The 24,423-nt window shown below is 38.2% G+C and overlaps 1 protein-coding gene across 1 annotated transcript in view; it reads right to left on the bottom strand.

Moving 5' to 3' along the window:
* Nucleotides 1–23,965, bottom strand: part of Asxl3 (ASXL transcriptional regulator 3) — a 179,784-nt gene extending 155,819 nt beyond the window's left edge. Inside the window, exon 1 of the mRNA XM_046428402.2 lies at nucleotides 23,799–23,965. Within this exon, the coding sequence (XP_046284358.1) occupies nucleotides 23,799–23,852 (54 nt within the window). The 5' untranslated portion in view covers nucleotides 23,853–23,965. The remainder of the gene's footprint in view (nucleotides 1–23,798) is intronic.
* Between the last annotated feature and the right edge of the window lie 458 nt (nucleotides 23,966–24,423).

Below are 24,423 nucleotides of genomic sequence, written 5' to 3'. Positions count from 1 at the left end.
TAATCCTATCAAACATAGATTAATTTAGTTTGGCATAAATTAACTGAGAGAATCCATAATGCCTTTCATGGATCTTTACTTTAATTTCTAAATGTTCATAGTCATATGTTTAATAATATACTCCAGAATTTTTACTGAGAATTGAGACAACGCTATGATTTTGAAAACTCTGTCCTCCCTTTTAAAAAACATTTTTAATTTATATATGACAGCAGAATGCATTAAAATTCTTATTACATATATAGAGCACAATTTTTCATATCTCTGGTAATATTTACATAACAGTTATTCTGAAGCAGGTCTTATTCTGTGATGCATATAATCTCATTCAATGCTAATAACAACTCTATGATGTCAGGCCTGTTATCATCCTCATTTAAAAAACCACAGAGGAACAACTAAGGCACAGCAGTGTTAACTTAATTTGCTCAGAGTTCTACAGCTAGAAAGAGACAGCACAAGATTTGAATCTAGTTCATCTGGACAACTGTTCTCCTGTTCTCGTGGTCCTTCCCATGGTTATCAGCAGCGCTCTCGGGTCCCATCTGTACTATTTCCGTGTCCTGTCATTAAGCGGATATTTGATCATTACTTATCCCAACTGTAGTCAATATAACTTTCTTATGACACCTTCTTAAAAGAAACATGATAATTTAAAAAGAGACAAATATAATGAAATGTTTCAAAACTAAATGATGATAAAGTTGCTGTGTCTGATCTAGAACATGTCCTAATTTCATGGCAGTTCAAAAGTAGAATTTGTTAATTCACATTAGTTGAGTGAAAGAAACAAAAGTTTGTCAAAGCAGATAAGTGCTTTTCTATTTCCAAACTGAAGGAATTGTCTGTTATCAAATTCATAGTCCTTGATAGTAAAGGACAATCACCCCACTGAGGCTTTTGCAAAAGCAAACAGAGAAGATATACATTGTGCTGTAGAAACTCCCATTTATTTATATATATATATATCATTAAAAAATAATTGAGAATATTAGGTGAAATAATCCAAGTAAATAATTTTCCCACAGGCTAATATGATTAAGTCAAGATCATATGTTCTACCAACTTAGAATTTGGGTGTTTTTTGTTTGTTTGTTACCCGATTAAACTCAGAGGAACTCAACCACTGAGCCACATCCCAAGCCCTAGTTTGTATTTTATTTAGAGACAGGGTCTTCACTGAGTTGCTTAGTCCCTCACCATTGCTGAGGCTGGCTTTGAACTGCTGATCCTCCTGTCTCAGCCTCCAGAGCCGCTGAGATTACAAGCATGCACCAACATGCCTGGCAAACCTAGAATTTATTTATATTTTGTTAGTAACTATGGATAAATAGGTAACTCTGAAAAACAGATTTGCCAATGGTGGGACTAATGCAGTATCATCAAATTATGGTGCTTCCTGTGTATTTTTGCTCACGTATGGAGACAAAACCCATGTCCATGTGGAAATAGACAACAGAGTATTGATGGTCAAAACCAGCATCATTCTGCAGGATGATTTTTTTTTTTTTTGAGACAAGATCTCATTAAGTTGCTTAGGACATTGCTAACTTGATAAACTTGGCCTTGAACTTATGATTTTCCTGCCTTGGCCTCCCAAGTCATTGGAATTACAGGCGTGCACCACCACGCCTGCTTACAGGATGACAAGCTGAAGCAGCAATCACTAGAGACCTTGGGAAGCCTTACAAGGTTCTGGTGTTAATAATAGCAGCTAATAGTTACATAATGCTAGAAAGCACTTTGTAACAGAAGCACTTTGTGATAGAAATAGGCCAGGCACTTTTCTAAGAACTGACTTATGTTAACACATTTAATTCCATAATCACCCATTAAGGTAGGTATTACTGCTTTCCGTACATCATAGAACCAAGACACCAATCTATTCCCAAGTCAGAAGCAGAGCTGGGATTCAAACCCATGCTTCCTACACCAAGTGTTTCACCATCACAATATACTCTCTTGGATCAAATGGTACAAATTTACTTGGAGGGTAATTTAGCAGTACTATTAAAATATAAAAGATAGGCTGTACCATTTATGGAACCTAGTGCACTTTTAGGTACTTCCCTTACAGGAATCTACAACCCATGCCACATCTTTAATGAAGCACTATATGAAATTATAACAAAAAGATCCAATTCTAAGAGAAATAGTTAAATGATGATACACAAATGTGATAAAATAATGTATAGTCATTAGAAAAAATAGGGTAAGAAATATATACTGACATGGAAGGATGTCTGTGAAAAAAAATGAGTAAAAATATTTCCCAAGCACACACATTCTCCAAAATATGTATGAGAAAAGTATACATTTGAGTGTATGTGGTATTCACATACACACACCCACAAATCCCCATCCATATGAATGCAAATCATATAAAAACATTCAGTCAACAACTGTTACCCTTTAGAAGAAAAAAGTCAAAGAAGGTAATTTCATTTCATACTCTGTTATGCTTTTGTATATAAAATCACTAATGACTTTCATAATCTTTAAATTGTACACTTATGCAATCTCTATATTATATAAATTATACTAATTATGCATGTTATGAAAATGGTTATTAACTAATTGAAAAATCTGCTCCAAAAAGAACCAAAAGTGAAAACTCACACAACGAAACAGTTATATGACTTATACTGTAAAGCACAGTGGAGAAAATATAATACAGGTAGACCAATTTTTTTTCTAAAGCAAATATTAATCATCGTTCAATCTGAGTCAGGAAAAATCTTCAGTCTTATTCCCACAAACTAGACTGAAATGACACAGCATCCAGATGTATCTGCCAGAAGGAATTAGTTGCTAAATATATTTTTAGATAACTGTATAAAATTACATTGCTATATGGAATTATTTGATTCTGCCCACTTAAATGTTGAAGAATGACAAAGATAATGATGCTCATTTTGTCACAGTTAATAGTAAACCTTTTATCCTGACTATAGTTGGGCAACAGCATCACCTCCTCAATAATTCATTGATTTAACAAATATTTGCCAAGCACACACATTCTCCAAAATGAAATACAATAAAACAAGCCATCACTATTCTCCAGAGACGCTTATTCTCTGGCTTACTGTAGTGGGGGAGGGGAGGAAAGCAAGAATCTAATTTACTTAGAAACAGATTTAAAATGAAAGGACACTAAACCATGTCTTCTTTCATCTTCATTCAAAATGCTAATCTAGTCTACATAGAAATAACCTCTGCCTTTCTTGTTTCTAGCAGTAATATTATAATTCTAACTGCGTGCAAGTGTGATTATCATGGTATCTGTGTTTGTGTGTTTGCACAGCATATGGTAGGTACTTAATAAAAACTTGCCTGATGAATAAAAACATGATGAACAAATGACAAAGAGTTACTGAAGCACTCAATTTACTAGATTTTGTGCACAACTCCCTACTCTCTTCTTTGCCATTTTTTAGTTTCAATGGGAGGTGTCATATTGCCATAGCTGCTAAAAACCTGACAACCAACAATGGGATAGGGGGATGTTTGGGGTTGGTACACAAGAAGAGGCAGTCACTGATCATCTGGCAAAAACAAATCTCACCAGCTTTCTGGTAACGACACCATGGGATGTGGCCCTGATTTGCTAGAAACCATGTTCCTAGCTGTGTAGAAGAAGCCAAACTCAGAAAATAAATCACTGTGCAGAAAGTAATAGAGTTGAAAGCTTTCTTGACATGTTCTTTTCATTAAATTGGTTAGATAAGAAATGCTACCACATGTCTGTTACACTAATTATTAAGCTCATAGTTGGTTCCTTTCACAGGATATCAAATAAAGGCCTGGAGTTTGATCTCAAGCACCACAAACAATAATAATAATAAAATTTAAAAGTACAAAACATAATAAATGCTTGTAAGTTAGATGCTAATTTTTCTGATGGCTTGAAGAGAAACCACTACTAAAACCTCATCATCGCTGGCAACTCAAACTCATAATAAACTAAAATGTTGGAAAGGCAAAGTGTATCCCTTTGTTAAATATGCACTTTGATTCATCCAAGGATGATATCTTAAAAATTAAACAATTTTATAATATTGGGACCTTACCGGGCAAAGCTATAAATAATTCCAATAGTAAAAGTTCTTCATCTCAAACTTAAATTTGATGAGTAACAGTGAAAGAATTCCTGATCACAGACAGGCTTCAGACAGAGTACTACCATTTTTTAAATATGAGCAGGTAGCCTAAGATTTTAGAAATATGACAGAGGCCTCTCTCCAGACAAGTAGGCTTATGCAGTACTGCATCCCTATTTCTAATAAGAGTCATGCAAAAACAAACAAACAAAAAAAACTACCATCCTAGTTTATATAAAAATGAACTCAAAGATCTCTCGCTCTGGTTTACTATACTCAAGTAATTATGATACACTGAAATATCTACATTAAGATATATGCAGAATAAATTCTTGGATTAATTATTTTCATATGCTAGTTGATATACTATACCATCTTAATAACCAAGTTTTCCAATCCTATTCCCCTCCTACCTCTCTCTCTGGTCCTGCCTTTTAAGCCATGTATTATAAGATTGAAGGCCACATTCATTAGGATGCACAGCAAGCAGAACTGGTTTCAATCAGTCAATATTTGTTGATTTGAAATACAGGCTAGGTCTTAAAGAGTTAAGGAGGCAATGAAATATTAAAACTTACTTTTGCCAACCAAAGATTCTTTATGAAATCAGAGAGTCCCTATTGCTTCTCGCCTTCCACAGTTCTGATTTTACAAGCTGAGTTCGACTTTCCACCAGGCTGAGAGCTCACTACTCTATGATACCACATTTTGATATCAGAATAAAGAAATATGATCAACTCTGATGTGATCAAAATTTCTGTCTTTTGCAAAGAACACCAAGAAAGAATTACCTATTACCCAACCCTAAATTAGCACTCACATAAACTCTTACTTCTATTGTTCCCGGAGGTTACCATTCAGCATTATTAAATTATGCCTGAAGATAAATTAGACCAGATGTTTTTCTCTTACATTCACTCAACCACAGAGAGTAGGCCTTAAGCTCACAAGGAATCAGTCCTCCCAATGCAAGCAAACTACAGAAAATCTGGAGAGTACTGCTAACCACCGTAGCATTCAGGTTTTAGGTATGAAAACACCTGCCATCAGGTGCGGAGAACACATTAGATGATGAACATGTGGATAATCTGTATATATTCTAGTACAGGAAGTAAAGATAAAATATATCAGCACTGTATGGTGGGATATTAAAGTGAGAAGATGAAATTCTGTTTTATGACCCAACCAATTTATAGGTGGCCTTACCTATAATAATTAAATGGCTATATCCCCAAGAAAAGGTCAAAATTTTCATAGATAAGGAATTCACTGTGAAAATCCATGCCTTCTGCAGATAAATCATGCCAGAGTTTAAAAAAAGAAAAAGAACTACAATTTAACAAGTCAGGTATGGTGATTGTTTACAGCAGCTCAATTCATAATAGCTAAACTATAGAACCAACCTAGATGCCCTTCAACAGATGAAAGGATAAAGAAAATGTGATACATATACACAATGGAATATTATTCAGCCTTAAAGAAGAACAAAATTATGGCATATGAACAGAACTAGAGAATATCATGCTAAGTGAAATAAGCCAATTCCAAAAAACCAAAAGCTGAATGTTTTCTCTGATAAGTGGATGCTGATCCACAGAGAGGCGGGGGGATGGGGAGAATGAAGGAAATTTCATTTGTGTAAAGGGGAGAGAGGGGATGGGGGGGCTGTTGGGATGGGAAGGACAGTAGAATGAGACAGACATTATTACCATATATACATGTATGACTACAGTACTGGTGTGACTCTGCACCGTGTACAGCCAGAAGAATGAGAAGTTGTGCTCCATTTGTCAGTATGTCAAAATGCAGTCTACTGTCAGGTATAACTAATTAGAATAAATTTTTTAAATGGTTAAAAAAAATAAAGTAAAACTAACAAATAAAAGAAAAAGTCAGAGACTGTGTATTTACAACTCATTTGAGGACAGAATTGGCAGAAAATTCCAGGAAAAAAAGGAAAGTGAACATGATCAATGAAGATGTATACATGCATAGTAATGTCACAGTGATAGATGTTAATTTGCATAACAAATAGATGTTAACACAAAAGAAAAAGGAGAGGGCTGGGGTTGTGGCTCAGCAGTGGAGTGCTCACCTAGCATGTGTGAGGCCCTGGGTTCCATCCTCAGCACCACATAAAAATAAATAAATAAAGGTATTGTGTCCAACGACAACTAAAAAAATAAATATTAAAAAAAGAAAGAAAGAAAAAGGAGAAAATTTCAGGAAACTTTCTGGTTTTGAGTTTGGGGTTTGGTACACAGAACAGAAATGACTGGCTATTGGGACTGAAGAGCTGGACAAACATGGTTCATCTGGTTTAGGATGCATGTGGTCAACACATTCCTCATGGAATGAAAGTCTGCAGGCTTTCAAGCCTGGATTTCTTCATTTTTTTTTTTTCTGTTCCTACATGAAGTGGTAAGGCTCAATGGGGAGTCTGTGGGCTGTCAGGAGTTGCTGTACACTCTATCTTAGGGAAGAGTGGGGATTGGTGGGGAACAGCCCGAGGGTGGCTGAGTCCTTGGTGGACAGGAAACATAGCCAGGGCTCTCTGAGACAGAATGGCAGGGAAATGGAATCTGTTCTTTGGGGTGCTTCTGGATTAGTACTCCCCTCTGCCAAAGAGGTAGCCGGTGGGAGTGTGAGAAAGGAAAGAAAGGAAGAAAGTAGTACTGAGACAGGGTCTGCTGTCCTCCTGCCCCCCCCCCTTTTCAGTGAAACACATTTTGTCTGGACTTGGAAACCTGAACACATTTAAAATATTCAGGTGCCCTTTTTCTATCTCTTCAACTATCGTAGAATTCAATACCTGTTAACAGTAATTGTTCTATTCTTTCTGGTCAGAAAATGTTCCTCCTCCAGAGGCAGATGGGAGGGAAAGCAATTATTTCATAAGGCAAAAATATAAACAAGTATCTAAAATGAAATATAAAAAGAACTTTCTTGCTAATAAAAATTCTTTATTGTTTACTGGTGTAACAACATATCAGAGCACAAATAGTGGAGAGGAAAATTTTATAAATCAATTTAATGTAATGCAGATGGGGAAAAAGGGGGACTTAACCTTATTTGTCTAATCTACCTCTGAGCATGTAATTATACATTTAGTGTCTCATAAAGGAAAAAAAAAAAAGTTGCCTGGAATAAAATACCAGGTTTGCTGTAAGTACTGTATCTGTTGGGAAAGGCAGAGAGATGCAAGATCAAACCCAAATCACAGTGCAGTACAACAGATACTTCTCACTCACAGCTGTATGTCTAACCACAAAACAGATTAACCTGGTCCCAAGTTTCCACTGGCTTCTGTGATCAATGAAGCTAAGAAAGAAATAAGGAGATTCAAACATTGTCCTGAAAAGCTTCAAGACAAAGGTAACAAAATGATCCATATGCTCCTGACCTAACTTCTAGGCAGCAAAGGAGTACAATCCTACTACCTACTGACTGTAAGAAAATATCTCATTGCCTATGTATGAAAGAAAGAGATTTTTAAGAACTTAACAGAAGACAATCTTTCTTCTTCATAGATGTTCTTCATCAGCATAAAGATATATGCACAAGCACACATGGAAAGCATTAAAACAAAACAGTAATTTTTATTAAGTACTACTGTTTGTTTCTCCATCATTCATATTTTTTAGATCATATCTTTCATGTGCTTACCAGTTGCTTTTTGCACTAAAACTGCCTCCCACTAGCACATAACACTGAGAGAACAGAGATAAAAATTTCATAAAAAGATGAAGTGGGTGGAGTCAGCTAAGAAAAAGCTTCAATCTCCAAGAAGCTTTTAACAAATAAAAAATGTGTTTAACTTTCAGGAATGCATTTTGTGCTATGAAGTTGAGCTCAGTGAATAATGAATTCTGAAAACAAAACAACAAAAAAAGTGGAGTCATTAGAAGATTAAAAGGAAATGCAATATCGGTATTTACCATTGATTTTTCTTTTTTCTTGCTGACAATCCAACTATCCCTGTTTAGTTCCTGTAATTTAGTGAAGAAGGCTACATTAGTAAAAGTGACGAGACACACACACACACAAAAATTGGAAAAGGACTGAGAATAAGGAGATAACATTTTTGTTTATGTTGAATAGTGTCTTTTGTTCATTTTTCTCCTGAAAGATTCTGGTGGGTCTAGACTAAATGTGTTTTACTTTTTTTTTTTTTTTTTTTTTTTTTGGTGGTAGGGGCAGGGGTTCAGGCAGTGAACCCAGGGGTGCTTAACCACTTAGTCACATCCCCAGCCCTTTTTTTTTTGTATATTATTTACAGACAGGATCTCACTGAGTTATTTAGGGCCTCGCTAAGTTGTTGAGACTGGCTTTGAACTGGAAATCCTCCTGCCTCAGCCTCCAGAGCCACTGGGATTACAGGCATGTTTGACTCTCTGTGCTTAGTGGGCACCTGTACCTAGAGTTGAGTATGAATAAATATCAACCCTCAGCATATCCACCTCCTTCCAAGCTGAAAAATATGAGAAAATTTCCACAAAGCTGAGGGGGGCAGGAATTAAAGAGAGAGAAGAGGGAGTTTTCTGATGCACTGTGTCTGCTTCTCCTGGGATGTAGAAGAAGAGTGCCATTAAATATCAGGATGTGGCAATAACGACACCATGGAGTCTACAGCCTTCTATGTGAAACAAGGAGTCATCATCCAATTTAGCCAACCTCAGCACTCAGACAAGGAGGAGTGGGGATTCACTCCAGACAGAAGGAAAGCGTGTTCTCTTTGACAAAGTTAACATCCTCTAAGGGTAATGATATACTCAGAAACTTGGCATTTTAGTCAGTGAATAAAAATATTTACTTACATCCAGAAACTATCTGGAAGCTTCATGCAGACATATGCATTTCGGTGTGTTAAGACCTAAACAGACCAGATTCTGAATTGTATTAAACCAAGTCATAAGTATTACATAAGGCTATTGATATATAACTCTAAGAAATTAGTGTGTGGGGGGAAACTAGAACTAGAAACTAGAAACTAGTTACCACCATCCATGGTAACTTCTAGCCTCTAAATTTGGAAAGTCTGTTTAAGTGGAAACAGACCAAAGAAATATTTAGGATTGTTCTAATGGCTGCCTTGGCTTCAACATGTTTTTAGTGTAAAATAATTATCATTAAAAATAACACCAGAAGAGCTGGGATTGTGACTCAGTGGCAGAGCACTTGCCTAGCATGTGTGAGGCACTGGGTTCAATCCTCAGCACTGCACATAAATAAATAAAGGCCTGTTGACAACTTTAAAAATACTAAAAAAATAAAAATAAAAAATAAATAAAACACCAGAAATAATGAGAAAGCACCTATATGAGAATATAGGTCCAGAGCACTGAAGTCATTCAGATGTAGGTTTTTGTCATTCCTCTCCCACTTACCAGCTGAGCAAGTTAACTCACCCTCTTTGTATCAAAGGCAATGGCATTTCTAATTTATTTTTCAAGCATATTTCCATTTGCCTTTTACTGGTGCTTCTGTGTAATTTTCCTCTGTGTCCACATGATCCTTGTATGTCAATCAGTCATAATATCTGATCCTGCACTATTGCTGGTACAAGAATAGGCATGTCAGCCAAGCAAGGACAAGGTAAAATCTTCCCTGGGATTGGTACTTTGAAAGTGACAGGGGACAAGGATGGAGGCTGGGGTGGAGTCTCTTTAAACTGGCATGGCTAAGCTTAGAGGAGGTAAGTTTGTAGTATCCTTGACCATCTTCTCCAAGACTTGGATAGAACCCTGTCTGCAGTGTGATGCCATGATAAAAAAAAAAAAAAGAAAAAGAAAAGAAAAAAAAAGTCTGAGAAAGAAAGCAAATACCTGGATGATATTCTCTGATCTCTATATCCACTTACAACTGAAGTCTGTTTCTCAGTTACGTGAGCCTTTTTCCCTTAAACTAGTTAGAGCTACATTTATTTTGCTTGCAACTGAGAAAAAGTCAATTAACAAAATGTCTACATCTCAATTTCTTCATTAGAAAAACATGGATAATAGTGCAAAATAACTCCTACATTTATTCACAGGATTAGGCAATTTAAGACATATACAAAGTTTACTTCAGTGTTAGGCACGTAAGTACCCCCAAAACTACTAGTTTAGTGGTAAAGTCATTATTCAGCTTTCTATTATACAGCTCTCCATAACAAATACCTGAAATAATACACTTATGAAGATAAAAGGTTTATTTTGGCTAACAGTTTTGGAGGTTTCAACCCATGACTAGCTGGCCCCCATTGCTTTAGGGCCTGGGTCAAGGCAGCATACCATGGTGGGTAGTGCACAAAGGGAAAAACCATTAGCCTCACAGCCAGAACAAAAGCAAAGAGGAGACCACATATATATCTAATTAAAATAAATTAATTATTGTTTTTTAAAAAGTGAAGAGGAATCCAGAATTCCCCAATCCCCATAGAGGGCACAGCCCCAGTAATATAAGACCTCCTGATAGTCCTCACTCCTTAAAAACATTCTACCACCTCCCAAGAGTGCCACAGGTTGGGGACCAAGCCTTTAACACATGAACCTTGGAGGACATTCCAGATCTAAACTACAGAGCTATATTTAGTGATACTAATATTTTATATAATTCATACACTAAAGCTAGATCATGTCAAATTCCTATGTTCTCAAAAGGATGAAACAACATAAGTTTATGAATATTTTATTTACTTATACAAAAATGATTAACTTTGCAAACATATCTAAAATGTGTTGTAATCAGTGTACTGGATAATTCTTCTTTTGATTTGGAAATCAAAACAAGCCTTTATAGATCATCATCACCGTAGCTTATTAAAAATCAAACACATAAGATTACTTTTAGGTCACTGAATTTCTACATTACATAACTTTAAATTTACAGAGATAAATTTTATTTGAGCCCTAAGGATTTTTCTTTTTTTTTTTCCTTTTAAGTTAACTACCCAAAGGTCAAGATCCATATCTTATTTCATTCACATCATGCCTAACATATTAATGGCAGGAACTGAATATTTTTCCAGTGCTATTAATTATAATGACTATTAAATTATAATCCCAATGAAATAAAAGGTGCCACTAGTGGGTTGAAAGTAGATATAGACTTTCAAAATTCATAAGTTATCTGACTGAATCTTGGAAAATTTGATCCCTTTACACTGTACAGTACCAATGACACAAAAATCAATCAATCAACCGTAAGTTTTGTGGAAAAATCCTCCTCCATTTTTACAGATCTTTTGAAAACTTCTAAAGACCTGGATCTATCAGCTCCTCTGAAAAGTCTCCTGTGGTTTATTCACTGAATTCAACTATAATCTAAACCAACTGAAGTAGTGCAAAAAGTATAAACAAGAAAGTAAGGAGAAAATTATACCATCACAACTACAAAGTGCTTTGGGAGCACATAAATGCATCTCAATGGGAGTTGAAATCTGAAGAAAGCCTAAAATTTTACCAGATTAAAAAAGAAGGGAAAGACGTGTGCGGTGGCACATGCCTGTAATCCCAGTGGCTTGGGAGGCTGAGGCAGGAAGATGGCAAGTTCAAAGCCAGCCTCAGCAAAAGCAAGGTGCTGAGCAACTCAGTGAGACCCTGTCTCTAAATAAAATACAAAATAGGGCTGGGGATGTGGCTCAGTGGTTCAGTGCCTGAGTTCAACCCCAATACCAAAAAAGAAGAAGAAGAAGAAGTAATAGTAGTAGTTTTGGGGAAGGTGGGGAGAGAAGATTTTCAAGAAACAACAAGACATACAAAGTTCAGGCAAATTACAAACAGCAGGACCAGTACAAAGACCTGAGAGCACTTTACTATGGAGTATGGAACGCCAGTAGCAGGAAAATCCAGCAATGAGACCAGAGGAATATGGAAAAGACCATTGGGTTTTGCAGATTTTCATCTGGGAATGAGACTCCTGGAATAATAGAAAGCTATTAGAAAACACTATAATAGGTATGTCTCACCTCCAGATCCACCATCTATCCATGTTCACCTAGTTCTATGTCTCAGTAAGACAATGTCTGTGAATTTCCTCAATGCAATCACCTGTCCTTTGACTTCTGGATGATTTGGCTGATAGGAGGCATCAACTATAGAGATCAGAGAATAGGAGAAAGATTTCAGAATATGAACTGGACAGTCCTTCATGCAGGGTTTAAGGCTCTGTCCCACCCGGAAATGCCATAGCTTCTGTCAGAAAGCTTTCTGTGACCGTCTCTGCCCACCTCATGTCAAACAGCCACTCCACTCTTAGTCCTCCAACTCTAAGGACTGTAACCACTTCCTAATGTTATAAGCCCTGGTTTGCCTCACAGGTTTCCCTGGTTTCCCTTGTGATTTTCTTTTACTATGCCCTAACTTTCTTAATCACCCCTTTAAGATAATGCCATCTGTTTCCATGAGGGACTAAGTCAGACTCAAGGGAAGTAAGGACAGCTAATTTTACAGAGGTTACAGATTCAAGGAGGAGGATCCCAGAGGAGACAAGTGGAGTCAGTGAAACCAGTTACATACTGGCTGTAGCAACTTAACTAGAAGATGAAGGTGGCCACATAGGAATATTAACTGGCATCTTATAACTTCAGACCCTGTACTATATATGTTTAAATAAGAATAATATCTTATTTAAATACTCAAGCTACTCTTCAAAGTAGATATTAGCATTATTCCTTTTTTAACAGACAATGCAACTAAAATGAAGAGCTGTTAAATACCTTGCCCAAGGGGCTGAATTTTTATTCAAAGACCAACTGGCCTTCCTTTTAAATCTATCATGAATTCATACTGTCTTCATAACCCTCATAGTGACTGAATTAAAGGTAAATGACAACCTAATTTAAATATAGGATTGAAAGAGTTGAAGAAAAAGGGACAAAAATAGTAGAAATCAGTAATTTCTGGATAAAAGGAAAGAAGAAGGTATTAGTGATAACAACAGGGTTTGCAGCTGGAACAACTGTGAAGCTGGGGGTGGCTTCCACTGAAAAATGAAAGAAAGGGGAGAAGAGTTGCTGAGAAGAGGAGATGGGGAAGAGAAAAGACATGCAGCTTTAATCTTGTAGACCTTATGTGCAATGAAAATGCAAATGGATATGTTTCTACTTCAGGATTTACAGGAGCCACATATACCTTCTCACCCTTCCCTGGCAGCCAAGGAACATAGAAGGAACCTAGATTCTGCCAATTTGATGCTTCTGCCTGTGAACACGAATCTTGAACATGGGATGCAAACACAGCAGACTATGACACATGCATGATACACTGGCAGCACTGCAGTGACCCACTGAGTCACAGCAGCAACCATCACTGGTCTGAGTGGTGCCTGTAGCAGCATCCCAATTGGCCTAATCTTGTGGCATGACCTGAACTGTGTTTTTTTCCTGCCTAGCCCCAACTGACTCCTGACAATAATTCAAGCTTGATTCTCCAGATTCCTCCCGATGGTTTATATAACTACTTCACAGCACAAACAAACAAAAAGCCTTCTATTTCTTCCCCAAATTATCAGTTATTCAGTGTTGGTTGAAGCCCATAATCCCGACAAAGTCAACACAGCCATCATTGTATTCTGTTCAGTAATAATGAGGAAGGCGTCCTTTCCCCATGGCTCTCGTACAATTTCTAACCCATAAGCTAGAGATGCCATATTTACTAGATGTTAAGAGGACTCTTTTTAAGAGTTCAAATAATTCAGTCTGGAAGGGATACAATGCAATAAGCAAGTTATATACAATATGATTCACATTTTAAAGTATCCAAATGGTGACAGCTTGGGAGTCTGAGGCAGGAGGATTGATTGCAAGTTCAAAGCCAGTCTCAGCAAAAACAAAGTACTTAGCAACTCAGTCTCTAAATAAAATACAAAATAGGGCAGGGGATCTGGCTCAGTGGTCCAATGTCCCTGAGTGCAATCCCTGGTTAAAAAAAAAAAAAAAAAGAAAAGAAAGAAAGAAAAAAAAAATGGTAACAACAAAATATACTCTAAGTACCAAGTAAAATAAACACAAATCCATCCATCAACATTAAGACAGAGTATTTAAAAAACTGGGATTGGGGATTTAGCTCAGTGGCAGAGCACTTACCTAGCACATGCAAGGCCCTGAGCTCCATTCTCAGCCCTGGTGTGGGGGTAGGGGGGGAGCCTGAAAAAAACTTCAAAGAATGTGTAACAAAAATAAGATACAAAAAGCCTATTTCCTCCTAAAGAATAACAATTGAGGCAAGGTGCCCTGTAATCCCAGTGGCTCAGGAGGCTGAGGCAGGGGGATCACAAGTTCAAAGCCAGACTCAGCAACTCAGCAAGGTACTAAGTGACTCAGTGAGACCCTGCCTCTAAATAAAATACAAAAAAAAGAATAACATTAGACCAAGTCTCACATTCAAGGATGAATGAACACAATGAAGAAACATTTCTAAAATACTATGGATAGTTAACTGAGGCTTTTGTAACTAGCTAAATTATCATTATGAATTAAGGGCAATATGGGGTCTCTTAGTTTTCTTCCTGCTAAGTTTCTCCATTTTTTAAAATAAAAGATGTGCTACTGGTACTTTTCTAATTCCTATAACATCATGTGAGTCTATGTTTCAAAACTAACAGTTTAAAAAGTGAAAGTACGGTTTTTAGATGTGCAAACAATAAGTGTTTAGACCCAGAGGCCTTCACATAATTAAAGATGTTAAAGGTTATGACTGTAATGCATTTCACTATTGTCATGTATGTAAGAAATTTAAAAAAAAAGAAAAAAGATGTTAAAGGAGGCAATTTAGAAAGAAGGGAAAGTACAACACAAGGAATCAAGTTGAGCACCAAAGCTGATAAAATATGCTGATAAGCTTAGTCAATTATTTCATGTTAAAATAACCAGTCTCTTGTGTTTTAAAAGAACACAAAATAAATTTAAGGCTGCAGAAAGTACCACAAAATGAGAGGGTTGTTACAACAAATGGACATAACACCCTCAATTTCACAGATTATTAGGGAAAATACTTATCAATTTTTTTTAAAAAAAGTGTTGCCAATATTGAAAAAGGGTTCTCATGGCCTGCTGGTCTATAAAAGTGTTTTGGCAGAAGAATGACTCAGTGAGATCAGTTCTGTCCTAGACACATACGTACAGTTTCAGTAAGAACTAGAAAAGAGATTAGAGACAAAAACGATTTGGAAAGTCAGAATTCAGTAAAATGAAGTGAATGAAAAGAAGAGGCTCTAAATGGGAGCCATATTCAGAAGACAGAATTCACCACTCCCCAGGGACTCAAGTATTTAGGTACACACAGACAAGTCCCTTCGGAGAAGAATGCTGTCACATTCTCTTTGTGCACCCAATGCATGACATATTTGTGGGAAGTGTTCAATAAATGTTTACATGAACTTGATAAATTTCATTTGAAACATCTACAGTACCTAGAGATAAACCATTGGAACTGTTAATATAAGTCTGAAATTCAGGGAAATCATGGCTGCACTCCTGGTCATGGGAGATTCACCAAGAGTCTAGGTGAGACTGCCCAGGGAGGAGGGCAGTGAGAATAAAAAGTAGGGAACAGGCAGAACCCTGAAATGTGCTTGCACTCAAGGGGCAAAGGAGAGAACAGGAAACTCAAGTGAGCAGGAAAGAATAAGATGACAGAAGGAAAGAAAACAAGGAAAGCATCAAAGATAATAACAAGTATATAATTAAATATCTAAACTTGACTTTAAAAAGATGAAATTAAATAGACAGTCTTTAGGAAAGACATTAAGATAAATCCTGCCTAGTGGATTTTATAGTTAACACTTTTAAAGAACAGAAATTTTCTTAGGAATTTTTTTTTTAAATGAGAATTTATCTGTTGTGGGGTGGGTGAGGGGGTATGGAGGGTCATAAACAGTCCTAATGGTCCAGAGAATACCTTATTTCAGTGGCCATGTCAAAAATATTTGATATATATACAAACTACATATGTAACCATTTTTATTTTGGGGGGGTGGGAGGGGTAACTGGAGATTGAACTCAGGGGCACTTGACCACTGAGCTGCATTCTCAGCCCCCTTTTGTATTTTTTTTTTTTTTTTAGAGACAGGGTCTCACTGAGTTGCTTAGCACCTTGCTTTTACTGATGCTGGCTTTGAACTCGCAATCCTCCTGTCTCAGCCTCTCAAACCGCTGGGATTACAAGCATATGCCATGGTGCCTGGCCCATTTATTTTCAATATTAAAAAAAAAAGACCTTAGAATAAACCACAGATTCACTATATCATGACTCCCAATGACTAAACATGAAAACAAACACAAGTATACAATCTCAATTTCTAATTCATTGAAATTTTACTAAAATAGGTTTAATATATTTTAGTTAATAAAATTTTAGAAATACCATCTGTCAGCTGGGTATGGTGGTACATTCCTGTAATTCCAGCAACCAGGAAGATCACAAGTTTAAGGGCACTGTGGGTAACTTAGTGAGATCCTGTCTCAAACTAAAATTAAGACAAAATAAAATTAAAAAGTCTGGGGTGCGGCTCAGTAGTAGTAGAATACTTGCCTAACATGCTCAAGGCCTCAGGTTCACTTCTCAGCACAAAAAGAAAGACCATCTATCTTGTGACTATAAAGTGAACAGGGTCCAACCTTCTTTAGGTCATAGATAACTGACTTATTATTGATTTTCTAATTTATTCAAAAACCAACTGTTGCATAATAGTTGCATAAAGAAACACTTGCCAAAAAAATATCAACTCTAGAATTATTTTTAAAATCGTAATCTACTTTTTTTCTGAACTAATCCATGCTAGAGTTATGCAAAGTAAACCAGTGATAAATAATTATTAACATAAATTAAATATATACATGTACATCTTTAGAAAAATCTTACAAGTTTTAAGCTTGTCCATGAATTATAAATTGCGCCGCCTTGGAGAATTTCTCAGGTTCTAAAAGTTCCTCCAAAGCGAAGGTCTTGGATGTCATTTAAGTTATATATTTCAGCTATTAAAGTCAATGTTCTGACAAGCCCTTTGGCTCTAACCCCAGGGCATGAATTTGCCTTGAACCGACATAAGAATGTGTCTGAGGGCTATATGTCAATCAACTAGGAGAAGTGCCCATTCCCAATTTAGCAGTTGTCAGTTGCTGACATTAAAACCAGCAACAGTTAATTGTAACCACTTCAAGTGGAAATACTGAGGGAAGAGGAGAGGAAGGTGTCTTAAGTTCAGGCCCATAAAGCTGTTAATTGCCACCCTTTTATGTAGATTTGTTTAATAATGAAACCAATGTGGCTAATCATATAATGTTTCTATTTGTTCCCCAAGGGCTCTTCAAGGAAAGTTTCAGTCCGGCTAGATTTCGGCAGCTACCAACTGTGCAGGGACAAAAGCAGAACAATCAAGGCACTCAGTGCTGGCAAATAGCTGAAAGTGGTTCCACAAGGACACCCCTCCTCCCAGCCCCATCAGGAAGGAGCCAGGAGCCGCTACTCCCCAAACCTTAGGGGGAAAGTTGAGGATGTAAAATAACAATAGTAACAACTTATGCACAATTTTAAGGCAGGCAGAGAGAAGAAAGGAGAGAGAAAGGGGGTGGGTGGGGAATAAAGCCAAGGAATAAATCTGATGTAGGCTTGGATCCTCCCTAAACCTACAAGCAACAAAATCAGTTAAAACCCCAACAGTCAAAATGCCCATACTGTTTTAAAAAACTGGAGGCAGCACAGCTGGGGAAAAAAGTCCTGCTCAGCCCTATTCCTTAAGGACACGGTGAGGATATTGGACACAGTCACTGAGATGATCCCAGCTATCTACTGATCTCAAGAGGGTATTTTAAGGAACAAATAGAGTACTCTGTATAAAGTCTTCTACAAATGTGATGTATATTATTTACAGATTTCTATTTTGCCTCACTTAGTAAAGAACATAGGACAGAATAGAGTTGTATTGTGTAACTGTTTTCAGACTGTTTAGTGCCAATTGATGGGAGCACTCAATGATATACCTCCTCTCACACTGTACAAAATACATATAAGGGATATTGTTCTTTGTGCTTCTTCATGAGTGTTGGCAAATGGGGTGTTTTTAAATTCTCCTACTACTATCACCTCCCCCATGAGTCCCATGCTTACAACTCACTGCCTTAAAATGATTTTCAAAACTCTTTCCAGTCTGATCACAATTTAACTTTCAATTATATCAAAGAGCCTACTCCCTCAGTCTTCCCATATTTCTAGACTCATCTGCTCCCTGGCACCAGAATCCATCCTCTCACCCAACATTACACCTTTGCCCACGCAGTTCTCTCTTAGAATGTTCCCCTCACGTCTACTGTTTAAACTTACTCCTATTTCAAGACCAAACCCAGCTTCACCTAATCCACCAAGCATTCCACAATTGCCACATACCACACAGCTTCTCCCTTCTGTAACTCTGTAAACCTGCACCTGCTTGATCATTCATGTGTCACCTACAGATGGTGTCTGCTCAGTCATCCTCCACTTCTTGCTCCCTCTCCTTCTGAACTTTATACTCCTCTAGGATATATCTTTGCATCCTCCCCAGCATTTGAACCATCTACACAAGAGCCCACAAAATGTATGGGCCATATTTCACATTTCCAAGCATTTCAGTAAAGTTTTACAACGATTTCTTTATTAAATATTGAGTTTAATTCCTTTACTGGTTAAATTTTCTGTTATGAAATTCCTTTACAGGTATGACTCTATCGGTCTACCAAAATGTAGTTCATGTCTGACAGCTAGGAAAGCATTTATCAAAGGAGAGAAAGACTTTAAAAACACTAAATTCTTAAAATTCACTGTCATGTCAGCTGGAGTAAAAATTAGCTAAACAGTAGGCCTAACTTAACATTACTCATAATTTCAAATACATTTTTTTTTCAAACTTAAAACTCATTTTCTTTCTAAATAGGCATACAGATCACTAAACTCTTCCCTATCTTTCAAATTGCAAAATGGAAATTTAAGTTCCACATTTGAAAGAGGAGATGATGAGATAGAGACATAAAGAAATGATGCTATGTGTGGATCACAGAAAACAGCTGAATCAAACTGAGTGAAATGTGAGTGATTGAAAATAAACTCCATTTGCAGAAATAGATTTGTCAGGCTCAGGATTCAATAAGAATTTCCACAATTATGCTCAGGTGCACCTTTTGGGGTGACCCCAAATCACAAGTCAAAATTGTCTTTACTGTTAAAGAGGAATGATCATAACCTAGAATTTAAACACAATGAAAAGATTCCAAAAACAATTCCAATATCCTTCTCAATCTCCTTGCTTATCATCCTGAGAAATTATATTTATTTATAAAATACAAAGACAAAAGGCAAAGCAAGCAGTCAATTAACAATTATGAAGTATTTTGTATTTTAACAGCTACCAACAGCATTCGACTTTATTTTATAGAAACACTAACAGTTCATTTGGGATGTAATGCATTATTCAAAAGAATATTTACTGCGCAAAAGATGCACACAGATTTCCTTTAATTAATAAACCCACCTACTTAATTTTTAATAGAACATGGCTTAGCAAACTTCAATTTACTTAAAACCTTCAGTAATCCTGCTTTGGCATACAGGGATATATATCTGTTTTCTTCCAACAATGAGATAAATTTGCTATATTAAAAAAAATTCCCCCCAAAGGTCACCTTGAACTACCCCCCCAAAAAAAATCCCTACCAACAAACTGATATTTATTATCTGTATGAATATATCTAAGCTATGAGTAAATAAATCAGCCATGTTACAAAGCACAAAGCTACTGAAATTGCTAAGATTTATTTCCAGATTTTCAGGTGCCACTGAGACTAAACAAAGATTGTAAAAAATAAAAAAAATTTTAAAAAAAATAGAATGAAATCAGGGAGCAAATTAATACATTGAATCATTATCTTAAAAGCTGCATTCCCTACAGAACAAAGTGATGAAACTATCAAAAAGCACTGCTCAAAGCAACAACATTTTTGCATGTCAAAAAAAGAATTAACCTAGAATAAATATATAAATAACAGTATGTTCTGTGTTAAGCCAGTAACAAAGAAACCCCTTAGTGCAGTAAAACAAAGTCCTGTCAAATCCCCATTTTTTACAAAGAAGCATGAAGATCCTTTCACAATGGTTTAAACTGTATTTATAGTAACAGAGTGAAGACTTGAGATAAAAGTCAAAAGGATTAAAGTCAAAGCCCCAGCTCGACATGAGTTATGGTTTTGATTTTTATTCTTATTGTGGTCTACAAATATTAAGACAGAAGATACTTCCATTTGATTGTGGGGTCCTCTGAGACTCTACAACCTTAGAAGAGCAGATAAAACAGATGAAAATGCATCTGGTTTGGGAGCAGCCTCCATATTAAATGGCAATGCGCAAAGTAATGACTACAACTGCAGAAGGCCGTGGGGGAGGGGAGGAGGCTAAAGGCTGAAATTCTGCAACTGATGCAGGGCAGAAAGGAAAAAAAAGGGGGGAAATGTGGCATTACTGTTTTAAGATGGCAGCCTGTTAATAATCACTGCATTCCTGAAAATACAGGCAAATTATTCCACCACTCCTTCTTTCAAAAGCTGAGAAAGCCCACCACATACAAGTATTGCATACTCTCTGAAGGACAGGGTAGGGTAGGGCTTGGTAGCTGTACCTACAGCTAAAACAAAAATCCCAGGAGTTGTCACTCAGGAGTTTACAGATTTGCACACTGTATACTTTTCTTACAAAGAAACAAAACAAAAATTTGTTGTCGAATGGAACAAAATTCTTACTTACTCTAGGAAGAATTATTCTTCTTCTAGATATGTTTTTCTTAAAATGAAGACAAAGCTACATTTAACCATAAGCTCTTGGTCACAGTTCAAAATATCTATTTTGCATTTCCTCTCCCCTTGTATCCTCCTTTTTAAGAAAATCTCTCTCACACACACACACACCACACACACACACACACACACACGCTCTCTCTCTCTCCAATAAGAGTTTATACACACACACAGTATGAATTGGAAGACTGTTTTTTACTGTTAATTTGAGTACTCCTTCTTTAGTTCACGTATTAGCAGAGCCACATATTGAGTTGCACATTTAGCCCCCATTCTTAATCATTTTTACTATTAAAATCTGATACCTGGTTTAATATTTTGTGAAGAAAAGGCTAAAAGTCCTGAACATCAGCAAAATCAGCAGTATATTAAAAGATAATATCTATGTCACAGAAAGATTAAAAAATCCCTTTTTCATTGAGCGTACATTAATACGAACAATTTAAAAAGCAAAAATATCCTATCTTACAAGTTTGAAACAGAGTTCAAGTCCATATGCAGTCATGTAATCATAAAGAGAGCATAAGAAATGTTACCATTACCCAAATGGACCAATTTCTCCTTTTCTCATAAGTTAAGAATTATCATAATTCACTTTAAAAATCACGAATCTCTGAAAATGATATTTCCAGCACAATCACTTGCTATTTCATTCAGTATTTTACTTCAACTGTCACATTTTGAACACATACACATTTGTACAACTACCAGGGGAAAAATAACTTGAACCAAATTGAAAAATTACCATAACTACTAGTTCAATATGTCTGGTTAAAATAGAGACATCTGGTCTATCATTAATTCTTTTGTGTTGATGACTCCTAGTGTGTCTTTTCCTATTAATGAACTTTGCAAGAAGAAAATTTAACTTTCAACAAAAAACTGTGACTTAGTAATCTATTGCAGGATCTATCAATACATATATATCATGATTCAATCAAATAAAGCTCATTTTTTGAGAACAGTAACACACACTGATTGAATACAAACAGCTAAGCTTTAAATTCCATTAGAATAATGTTATCTGTTAAATAATTCTCTGCAGGCAGATATGGCTAATTCATGAATCATTATTTTTAAATATTTATAAATCAACTCATTGTTCACTTGTTTAAAATATATACACTGAAGCTCTGTAATAGTACTTGATTGCCACTCCAAGGAACCTGAATAATGCATTTTCAGAAGCCTTGTACACCCCCACACAATTCTGAATTAATGGCCAAGCAAACAATAAGTAATGTACTGTGCTCTGGCAAAACTCAGTGATAACATCAATCTGGCATCCACTTAACACTTACTGCTTACTTCTCACATATTCCCCACAACTAAGTTTCCTCTTCCAGAAGCAGTTCATTAGAGAATGGCTATCACCTGCCCATTCATCCGCAGAGAGAGTGATTTAGTGATTAACAGTCACAGATAAGGGGAGAAATCATAACATACACCACTACCAAATTAAGAGATGAATAAGTAAAAGAGCCTGGCCACTCCCCATACCAATAACTAGACTGCAATTAAAAACGACTTTTGTCACTTCTTCGCAGGGCAATAGGGCCAATTATCTAAAACCCTCTGCTAGAATCCAGAGACACGGGAGCAAGGCCCTTCAAGGAAACTCAGATAATTACTTTTGACAAATGTTCTCCTTGAGCATAATGTAGTTACTCAATAGCTTTTAAAAATGACTCCAGTTATAGTAAAACAATCTTTACAAAGTCAACCCAATAACATGTCCTGGGTCCCCCACCCCCACCCTGCTGCATGCAGCCAGCTATCTTTTGGCCGATTTATAAAGATAGTAAGTTGGTGAATAAATATTTAATTTCTGTAGCCAAAACCCTGAAAGGCTCAGCTTCAAATGTAATGCCTCGCATTCCCGTGAGATGCACTGTTCAGAAATATCCTTTTTGAAAACCCCGTTTACAGTTGTCCTTTAAAAGAAGATAGGGAGGGGGAAAGAAAAAAAAAAGAAGAAGAAAAACCAACATATATACATGCATCAAACCAAAGACGCCGACGCCCCTCTGCCAACCAGCATTTCTATAGAGACATTCTTTCGATGATTAAAACGTAAGCTCCGAAAGGTTAAAGAAAAGGAAAAGCAGCCAAGTAACACCGCCCAGAAAGCCAGCAGTAAAAACACACCTAGCTGTACACTCTTAACCTCCCACGACAAATGACACTGACCCAACTTCACCAAACACACACACACCGACACACACACTCACGAATTGCACACACGTGCACATAATGTACACACAAACATCGAGCGGAACACAATACCTACAAACACAGCGAACTGGATCCACACAAAACATGCACGTATCAGTGTGCATACATAATGCACACGACACGGCACACAGACACGCAACAACCTAGCCCACAAGCACACGCCCCACAAGTCCGTGTCGGACACACAGCGTGCATGCACGTGTAAAATGTTTGAACTCACAAACGCCGAACATACACACAGACCGTGCACAGAGTTATTGATGAAATTCCGGGGGGTGGAGGGGCCAGGAGGGAGTGGTAATTGCCACACAAAGGTCTCCGGAGCGGCAGAGAGGGAAGTCGAGCGGAGCCGAGCGCTCGGAAATTCACCGGTGGAAGAAGCACAGCGGAGCCTGTGCGCGAAGTACCGGGAGAAGTGTGCCGGGCAGTCCCGGGCGCGGCGGGCGCGGGGCTCCCGGAGATAATCGCAGCTCCCCTCCGCGCGCACACGCACACACACAGGGGACCCTGGGCGAGCCCACTCCCGCAGAATAACAAAGAGCAGGAGCCCGGCGAGCGGGCGGCGGCTCGGGCTGGAAGTGGCCGTCTCCGCCGCCACGGGCCGGCGCGGGGCGAGCGGCGGGGCCGGCAAGACGCGCGGGCGGCGGGCGGGGGGCGGTACGTACCAGGCGGGCAGCCTCGGCCCAGGTGCGGTCCTTCTTCTTCCTCTTGTCTTTCATGTTTGCATCTCATTGATGGTTCTGATGATGACGTGGGGGATTCCACGGGGTGCTCGGGGTTCGGGCGCCGAGACAATGACCCAGTGACCCGGTGACCCGCACTCGCTCCGCGGGGGGAGGTGCGCGGGCGGCGGCGGCGGCGGCGGGTGGGAGGGATGGAGCGAGGGGGTGGGGTAGGTGGGTGGGGGCGCGCGGCGGCGGCGCGCGGCGGGCGGGCCGGGGGCGGGGGCGGCGGCAGCCGCGGCGGCGGGGCCCGGGCCAGCGGCGGGGGCGGTGCTGGCCGGGCTCGCTCGTGCGGGGCTCGCGCTGCGCCGCCGCCGCGGCCGCCGCGGTGACAGCTTCGGGGATGCTCTGCTCGGCCCCGCTCACAACAATACACTCTGACGTCACGGGGAATGGCGACGCGGCCGCACACTCGCCTCGCTCACACTCGCCGCGCTCACACTCGCCCTCCGCGCGCGCACACCCGCGCACACTCGCCGCGCGCCCCCTACTCCAGCCACGCCCTGAAACCCTCGCGAGACCCCTCTCCTTCCAACCCAGCCCACTCTGGGCAGGCCGTTCCACCTCG

Source organism: Marmota monax, unplaced genomic scaffold, assembly GCF_021218885.2.
Source record: "Marmota monax isolate L192 unplaced genomic scaffold, Marmota_monax_Labrador192_F-V1.1 WCK01_AAM20220418_F8-fsc00031, whole genome shotgun sequence".
NCBI classification, from domain to species: Eukaryota; Metazoa; Chordata; class Mammalia; order Rodentia; family Sciuridae; genus Marmota; species Marmota monax.
This window is presented reverse-complemented; position numbering and strand designations above follow the sequence as displayed.